Source organism: Penaeus japonicus, unplaced genomic scaffold (genome assembly GCF_977035675.1).
Source record: "Penaeus japonicus unplaced genomic scaffold, GWHDUDI00000001_assembly GWHDUDI00000010, whole genome shotgun sequence".
Classification (NCBI taxonomy): domain Eukaryota; kingdom Metazoa; phylum Arthropoda; class Malacostraca; order Decapoda; family Penaeidae; genus Penaeus; species Penaeus japonicus.
Window position 1 is genome coordinate 6676430 of NW_028234412.1, and position 9384 is coordinate 6685813.

Sequence of the window (9384 nt, forward strand, 5' to 3'; positions counted from 1 at the left end):
CCAATTGAGAATTGTGGATGGTCAACCAGTTGTGTCTGAAGAAATCCTGGAAGGGGCTGAAAATATACCAAGTGACACCAGTGTTCTAGAAAAGCGAAATATCCAAGTTCATGCGGTCAGACGTAGAATGAAGGTAATTCGTCGTGTACAGATCATTGATGGAGAAAGAGTTGTAACAGAGGAAGTTGTTGAAGAACCAGAGACAGAGTTTGGAATGCCAGAAGATGGATCTGGAGTCACTGTCACTGACATGACTCCATTTCCACTGCCTCAAGCAGAAGCTTCTGACATCCCATCTCCATCTACTGTGGTGCCTGCTCAGTGGAAAGAAGAAACCTATCCTTCAGGGCCTTCGATAAATAAACAGGAAGAAAAGATCACAGAGGAGACTTATAAGATCACTGAGGTGATGTCCAAGGAGCCTCCAACTACGGAGCGTCCTCAGGAACCATTCCCAGCACCAGTGAGCTCTTTCCCAATCCCATCACCTGTTGCTGATGTAAAACCTGAAGATGTAAAAGATACCACTGAGATCTGGTCTGAAACTGTCTACACCAAATCTAGTGTAGATGACTCCCCAAAAGAGCCGATCCCAGACACTGCTGGTCAGGCTCCAGTTCTACCTGAACAGCCAGCTTATCATGAACCTGAGGAAGATTTTGAACCATATCCTCAGCCTGGTGACAGTCAAGTAGAAGAACCATGGGAGGAAATAGCTCATGACCTCATTGGAGTAACTCGAGAGATATCCTTGACAACTGATGGTGACTCAAGAGAGGTTAAAGACTCTGAAGACCAGAAGACTAAAGCTTTCCCCAGCCCTCAAGATCTCACAGTTCGTGCTGAAGATCTCAAGCCCGTTTCTAAAGAAAGAAGATCTAGTGCAGGTGAGCCTTTCCCCACATTCAAGAGGAGAGACAGTGGTGTTGCAGAATTGTGCAAGATATTTGAATCTCCTAAGAAGAGCTATGATGCACCGGTATACCAGAGACCAAAACCAGTGGTGACAAGAGAGAAGATCCAAGATACTCCTATACCTTTCAAATCTATGGAAATACCAGCTTGGCCTCCAAGCAAAGAAAAAGATTCAGCTGTAAAGCCATTCCCACGACCTATAGGGGATGTACCACTACCATCATACAAAGATTCTACAGTGCCAAGGGATCCAGTAACAGGCTGCAGAATCTTCTTGGGGGAAAAATATACTCTCATTCCACGAGATCAGCAGATGGAGAAGATCACAGATATGCCCTCTGGAGCACCCGCTGCACCTGCTCCTTCCCCTGATTTCCCAGAAAGAAGAGAAGATCTAGAACCATTTGCAAGACCATTTGAATTTGGTGGAGATTTCCGATTCCCAGAATATGTCAGGCAAAAGTCTGAAACTGAAGGGGAGTTGCAAACCCCCACTCAACCTCAAACACCTTCCTGGGAGGAGAGATTATATCAGAAACATGTGGATAGTCTAACACCAACATCCATACCTCAGACCTCAGAGACAGCACCTGGCTTGCCAGAAAGGGGTATGGCACCAACAGTTGATGCAAGACCACAGTTCCCATCTCCACAAGAGAGTTATCCTTACCCAGTGACATCTGAGGAGATTCAGAGAGTTACTGACATCAGGTCTCCGCAGCTGTGGGCAACAGGTCATTACCAACAGCCCACTTCTACAGAAGAAAGACAACATATCCCACAGGATGAATCCACCCCCATGTTACCTCCAACGTATGCCGAGCTTGCAGCAAAAATGGTGGCAAGCTTCCCAACTCCAGGAGTAGCCCCAGTGAGAGATGGAAAAGAGCCTCCACAGTATGCAGAGAGGGAAGAGAGAAAGAAGGATGAGGTGTTCCCATTGCCTCTTGTCTCTCAAACTGAGGAAACCCTCCGAGATGTGACATCTGTATCAGTTTGGCCAGAGAAGATCTATAGCAGAGTAGAAGTCATGGAAGGAGAGGAGAAACTATCACCTGAGGGAGATGTAAAAGCACCAACGTCTCCTCTGCCAGCTAAGAGTCCAGAATTTGTTACAAAAGAAGCAGCATTCCCAGTTCCTGTTGGACAATTCCCAGTGCCAACTCAAGGAAAGGATGATGAACCACGGGAAGGAGAAAGACCGAGCGAACTATTCAAGGATGTATTGTACATTCATGAACCAACTGATGAAGAGCCCAGAATCCTCAGTGATAAAGAGGGTGGAGACAAACCAGCCCCCAAGTCTCCAGAGTTCAAGGAGGAAGTTATTGGTACACCGGTGGCTCCCTTCCCTGAACCAGGAAAGCCATCAACCCTACCTAAGGATGAGGACAAGTTCCCAGCTCCTGTCATAAGTCTAGCTGATGAGCCTCGAGATGTCATTTCCACCACTAAGTGGACGGAGGAACAGTATGCCAGGAGTGAAGTAACTGTGAAAGATACCAATATTCCACAGGATGACTCTACTGCTAAGTTACCACCAATACCATTGAAAGCTCCTCCTACACCTAAAGATGATATACCATTCTCTCAACCAGTAGGCGAATTCCCCGAGCCCACTGAGAAGCCTGATGATAGACCAAGTGTACCTGCGAGTCAGATACACAAGGAAACTGTTTATGAAAGACCCTCTGATGTAGTAGAAACTAAAGGCATTGAGGAACACAAAGAGCTTCAGCTTCCATCTAAAGAAAGTCCAAAGTATGAGGAGGTCGATGTGGCAAAGGAGGCAGAACCATTCCCTGAACCAAAGGTACTTGTACCAAAAACTGAGAAGGTAGAGATTGTTGAAGAGCTTTCAAAGCCTCAAGAACTGCCATTTACCCTACCAGAATTTAAAGAAACTCCGGGCAAGAAGATTATCGAGGCATTCCCAGAACCTGTAACAGTTCAAACTCAAGAAACACCACAGGATGTCATTTCAGTGTCACAGTGGATGGAAGAAGAGTTTTATCCAACGAAAGAAGTTGTGGTACAAGATCGTACACTGAAGGAAAAAGAAAGAACAGAGGAATTACCTGACATACCAGTAAAAGCCCCAGAGGACAAACCTGTGATAGCAGCTTTCCCTGTTCCAGCAGCAGAGTTCCCAGTGCCTCTTCAAGAAGCAGGAGAACCAAAGGAGGGATTAAAAACCCAGGTATTCACGGAGGTTGTATACAAAACGCCAGAAGTGATAGGTGACTCCAATCTTGAAATTGAAGAAGATATTTGGGAGGAAGCTGTTTCAGATATTCCTGACTTTGAGAAAATCGATGATGTCAAGATTCAGGCTCCCTTCCCAGTTCCAGTAAGTGATACTGAGATTGTGGGAATGAAACCACCCGTATATGAGGACAGTGATGAAGACAAATTTGAAGAATTTCCAGAACCTACATCAAGTATACCTGAAGATGCTCCTGAAGATGTCTCAACGGTTAGCCCATGGAAGGATGAATTGTATAAAAAGGGTGAACCAGTGGAAGTGGATAGAATACCACAAGTAACACAAGATGTTACTGTACTTCCTCTGCCAATGAAGGTGCCTGAAGAAAAGACGCAGGAAGAAGGTTTCCCAGATCCAGACACACAGTATCCCAGACCAGTCGATGGTATCAGTGAACCACCTGCTGGACCAGATGCTGTTAAGGTATTTTCAGAAGTTGTTTACACAGAAGTGGTAAAGACTGAGAAACCTGAAGCAATTGAAGAACCTGAAGAACATCCTGCAGTTCAACCACCAGTATATGAGGAGAGTGAACTAGTGCCCAGTGAACCTTTCCCAGCCGTTAGTGTTCAAGGACCAGCTATAGAAAGTATTGAAGAAATCATCAGGCCAGAAGAAACAACTACTATACGTAAAATAATTCGGCGAATTATTAAAAAGATCACTATGGTTGATGGTAAACCAGTGGAGACAGAAGAAGTTGTAGAGGAGCCCGAAGAAGTTGAGGGAACTCCAGGAGAATCAGGCATCACTGAGATCATCACTGAGCCCGAGGAGGTAATTACCACCCACAGAATCATCAGGAGAAGAATCATTAAGAAGATCATTATGGTTGATGGTAAACCAGTGGAAACAGAGGAAGTTGTAGAGGAACCGGAGGAGATCAGTGAAGAGATGCTTCAGGGAATACCAGCAGATTCAGTCATAACTGAGACAGTCACAGAACCTGATGAAGTAACCACCACAACTGTACGTAGAATCATCAGGAAGAGAATCATCAAAAAGATTGTGATGATTGATGGTAAACCTGTAGAAATAGAAGAAGTTATTGAGGAGCCTGAGGAAATTAGTGAAGAGACAGCTGAAGGAACTCCAGAAGAATCAGTCATCACTGAGACTGTCACTGAGCCTGAAGAAGTGATAACCACTCACAGAAGCATTAGGAGAAGAATCATCAAGAAGATCGTTATGATTGATGGTAAGCCAGTAGAAACAGAGGAGGTTATAGAAGAACCTGAAGATGTCAGTGGCGAGATGGTGCAGTCTTTACCTACTGATTCTGTTGTCACTGAGACTGTTACAGAGCCTGAGGTCACCACAACTCATAGGATTGTCAGAAGAAGGATCATCAAGAAGATCATAATGATTGATGGCAAACCAGTTGAAACTGAAGAGGTCGTAGAGGAGCCTGAGGAAGTAACTGGGGAACTGGTTGAGGCTACACCAGGAGAATCAGTCATCACTGAGACCATCACAGAACCTGATGAAGTAACTACCACAACTGTGCGTAGAATCATTAGAAAGAGAATCATCAAAAAGATTGTGATGATTGATGGTAAACCTGTAGAAACAGAAGAAGTTATTGAGGAGCCTGAGGAAGTTAGTGAAGAGATGCTTGAGGGAATGCCAGGTGAATCAGTAACCACTGAGACCTTCACAGAACCTGAAGAGGTGACCACAACTCACAGAATCATCAGGAGAAGAGTTATCAAGAAGATCATTATGGTTGATGGCAAACCTGTTGAGACTGAAGAAGTTGTGGAGGAACCTGAAGAGGTCAGTGAAGAGATTCTGCAGGCCATGCCTAAAGACTCTGTCACAACTGAGACTATCACAGAACCTGAAGAGGTGACCACAACTCACAGAATCATCAGGAGAAGAGTCATCAAGAAGATCATTATGGTCGATGGCAAACCTGTTGAGACTGAAGAAGTTGTGGAGGAACCTGAAGAAGTAACAGGGGAACTGGTTGAGGCAACGCCAGGAGAATCAGTCATCACTGAGACCATCACAGAGCCTGATGAAGTAACTACCACAACAGTGCGTAGAATCATCAGGAGAAGAATCATCAAAAAGATAGTAATGATTGATGGCAAACCTGTTGAGACTGAAGAGGTTGTAGAGGAACCTGAGGAAGTAACAGTGAAGAGGAGTTACAAGCCATACCCAAAGACTCTGTAACCACTGAGACCATCACAGAACCTGAAGAGGTGACCACAACTCACAGAATCATCAGAAGAAGAATCATTAAGAAGATCATTATGGTCGATGGCAAACCTGTTGAGACTGAAGAGGTCATAGAGGAGCCAGAGGAAGTAACAGGGGAACTGGTTGAGGCAACGCCAGGAGAATCAGTCATCACTGAGACCATCACAGAGCCTGATGAAGTAACTACCACAACTGTGCGTAGAATCATTAGGAGAAGAATCATCAAAAAGATAGTGATGATTGATGGTAAACCTGTTGAGACTGAAGAGGTTGTAGAGGAGCCAGAGGAAGTAACAGGAGAACTGGTTGAGGCAACGCCAGAAGAATCAGTCATCACTGAGACCATCACAGAACCTGATGAAGTAACTACCACAACAGTGCATAGAATCATCAGGAGGAGAGTCATTAAAAAGATTATAATGATTGATGGTAAGCCTGTTGAGACTGAGGAAGTTGTGGAAGAACCTGAGGAGGTCAGTGAAGAGGAGTTACAAGCCTTACCCAAAGACTCTGTAACCACTGAGACCATCACAGAACCTGAAGAGGTGACCACAACTCACAGAATCATCAGAAGAAGAATCATTAAGAAGATCATTATGGTCGATGGCAAACCTGTTGAGACTGAAGAGGTCATAGAGGAGCCAGAGGAAGTAACAGGGGAACTGGTTGAGGCAACGCCAGGAGAATCAGTCATCACTGAGACCATCACAGAACCTGATGAAGTAACTACCACAACAGTGCATAGAATCATCAGGAGGAGAGTCATTAAAAAGATCGTAATGATTGATGGTAAGCCTGTTGAGACTGAGGAAGTTGTGGAAGAACCTGAGGAGGTCAGTGAAGAGGAGTTACAAGCCTTACCCAAAGACTCTGTAACTACTGAGACCATCACAGAACCTGAAGAGGTGATCACAACTCGCAGAATCATCAGAAGAAGAATCATTAAGAAGATCATTATGGTTGATGGCAAACCTGTTGAGACAGAGGAGGTCGTGGAAGAACCTGAAGACGTTAGTGAAGCAACGGTTCAAGCCTTGCCTGCTGACTCCTATGTCACCGAGACTATTACAGAGCCTGGAGTTACCACAACACATAGAATTGTCAGAAGAAGAATTATCAAGAAGATCATTATGGTAGATGGTAAACCTATTGAGACTGAAGAGGTTATTGAAGAACCAGAAGATGTCAGTGAGGAAATGATTCAGGGTTCACAGCCAACCGAAGAATTCCCACGCATCGAGTCTATTCCCCATGATGTACCAGAAGACTCAGGAGCTTTAGAAGTGTGGGAAGAAAAGTTCTATCCTGCAGAAGATCACCAGCCTTTGAGACCAGAGAGTATCAAAGAGGACAAACAAGTGGCACCTGCATTACCAACTTTACCAAAGGAGCCACCTACAACTTATGAGGGCATACCTGGTTTCCCCGACCCAGAAGAGGAATTCACACTTCCCACTGACACCTATGAGGAACCTGCAGAGTCCCCTGATGTTATTGCACACTTCCGTGATGCAGTATATGAAGTTCCAGCAGCCCATGATGATGAGCCAGAAAAAATCCCAACTCTCCAGCAAGCTCCAGTGTTGATGCCAGAAGAAGACTCAGAGGAGCCTTCATCTGGTGTCGCATGGAGAGAGGAGTTAGTCACCACTCGTCAAATATCCTCAGATGAAAACTCTCCTCGCGAAGAAACCAGACGCCATTCTGAGGGTGATGAAGTTGACTTGGCAACTAGCCTTCCCAAATCTGACTCACAGGTGTCCATCGTCATCACTCCTGCTGAAGACCTGTCACCAGAGACCTCAACGGCAGATAATGACTATACTGATGCTGGAAGAACAACATCCTATGATGAGACCAGCTCAGTTGATGAGATGTTCACAGCTGATGATGACGTGCTTGCATCATCGGCTACCTCAGACAGAATCACAGATGATGATTTATCTGAGGATGCTCCAAGGGAATTAACAGAAGAGTCTGAAGAAGAACTACCAGAAGAGGAGGTACATCCTGAGGAAGTTGAGGTAGTCACACCCACTAGGGAAGATACTCCAGAGGATGTTGAAGTGGTTTCAGTCACATATGAGGAGGCACCAGAAGATACAGAAGCAACCAAGATAATTTGGGAAGAGCCTCCAGAGGAAGTAGAGGTAGTCACACCCACCGAAGAGGAGATCCCAGAAGTAGTGACTCCCACTCAGGAAGAAATCAAGGAAAAAGCTCTTACACCCACACTCGATGATGAGTCTGAATTCTTTGCTTCCACCCAGGAAGAATTCCCAGTGGAAGAGCTTAAACCAAGTGTTGATATTGTGCCACCTACAACTGAAACAGTCTCAGAGGAGAAACCTTCTGAAATTATCTTTGTAGCCCCTGCCAAGGAAAAGACTCCAGAAGTTCATGTAGCCCCAGTAGAAGCTAAGATCCCTGAAGTTACAGAACTTCCAGACACAGAGAGAAAGAGCATACCACAATCTGAAGTGGCTTCAGAATCTGAGGAAATTGCCTCTGTTCCAACTGCTGAAACCCCCAAGAAGATGAAGGTGACCTTACAGGAACCTGAGGAAAGTCTGACAGAAGTTATTTCTGTAATCTCAACACCACCAAAGACCCCAGAAAGGGTTCAGGTGACACCTCTCATGCATGAGGCACCTGAGGAAGCAGATCTACCAGAAGAAACCCCTGAGATGATTTCTGTAATCCTAACATCACCAAGGTCTCCAGAGAAGATTCAGGTAGTGACTGAAGTGCGAGAAGAGCCTGAGGTAGCCACAGAAAAGCCGAAAGGGGAGATTCCAGAAAAGGATGTAACTGTGGAAGAGGTTCCTGAAATAAAGCAGAAAGAGACTAGCGAGCAAGTAACTCCAGTTACAGTAGAAAAGGTTTCTGATATGAAGCAGGTCCCATCTAAAGATCAATTCGCAACAGAAGACGTCAAAATCGTAGAGAAGATCCTTGGCATTCCAGAGGACACACAGGAGGAACCTGAGCAGGAAGAAGAAACTACCACAAAGCATGAGCCAGAAGAAGAAGAGGAGACCTATTATGAGCCACAAGCAGACAGTGTTAGGGAGAGGACGCCTCTATCCCTGTACACCACTCATGTGAACAACCAGTTTGTCACGAGCATAGATCTAGACTCAAGGCCTGTAGTTGAAGGCGTACATCCAAAGGATGACTCACAGGGTATCAGAGATGAACTGATAGATGAACACACGGCTGGGCCACCTGCAGAGCCGCCTAGTGTGCCATCTGCACCAGTTGAGCGAGAAGAGCTAACAGCTGGTGCCCCCGATACAAAAGATAATCTTGCACTAGTTTCTGTTGAGACAGCACAAATTTTAGTAAAACAGCCAATTACAGAATTAGAAATAACAGAAGAATGGCAGACAATTTATGAATTACTTAAACGAAAACAGAAGTTGAGGGAGGAGTCTCCAGCAATAGTATCTCCTTCTACGCCACTTTTATTACCTTCTAAACAGCCTTCAGGCGATGAACAAAACACTCGCGTGGATGAAAATATTGTCTTCCTGCAAGATGCCATCAAGAAGAAAGACGTGGTGGTAGTACAGAAGGTCATTATTACCATCGTGGATACTGTCACCACCTGGCTGGAGACAATTGAGTACCGCATATACGTCATTAGAAACACTGAGGATATCCATGAACGGGCCCAACAATATGAGCACTTACGAAATGAACTTCACATTGTGGAGGAGAAGCTGATTATCTTAGAGGAGGTGACGCAGTCTGCTGTAGAGATCCTGAGTGAGGAAACAATTGTAACCATCCGAGAGACAGTACAGTACCTCCGTCAGCAGGTCAGTCATGTTGAAAAGGTTCGACAGGCTGAGGAGAAGGAACTGACACAGGTTGAGGAAAGCTACACACAGTACTTGACCGCAGTTGAAGATGCAGAGAAAGAAGTGTCAGATCTTAAATCACAGCTTGCTCTCATCCGAGAAACTCAAATGCAGCCAGAAGAGAAAGTC

The 9384-nt window shown here is 45.1% G+C and overlaps 1 protein-coding gene across 2 annotated transcripts in view; it reads left to right on the forward strand.

The window, feature by feature from the left end:
* The first annotated feature begins 548 nt into the window (after positions 1 to 548).
* Positions 549 to 9384, forward strand: part of LOC122245537 (muscle-specific protein 300 kDa-like) — a 70987-nt gene continuing 62151 nt past the window's right edge. For both annotated transcript variants that reach the window (XM_086540534.1, XM_086540535.1), the window contains exon 1: positions 549 to 9384. This exon is cut by the window's right edge and continues 624 nt beyond it. In XM_086540534.1, coding sequence (XP_086396660.1) covers positions 5443 to 9384 — 3942 coding nt within the window. In that variant the 5' untranslated portion in view covers positions 549 to 5442.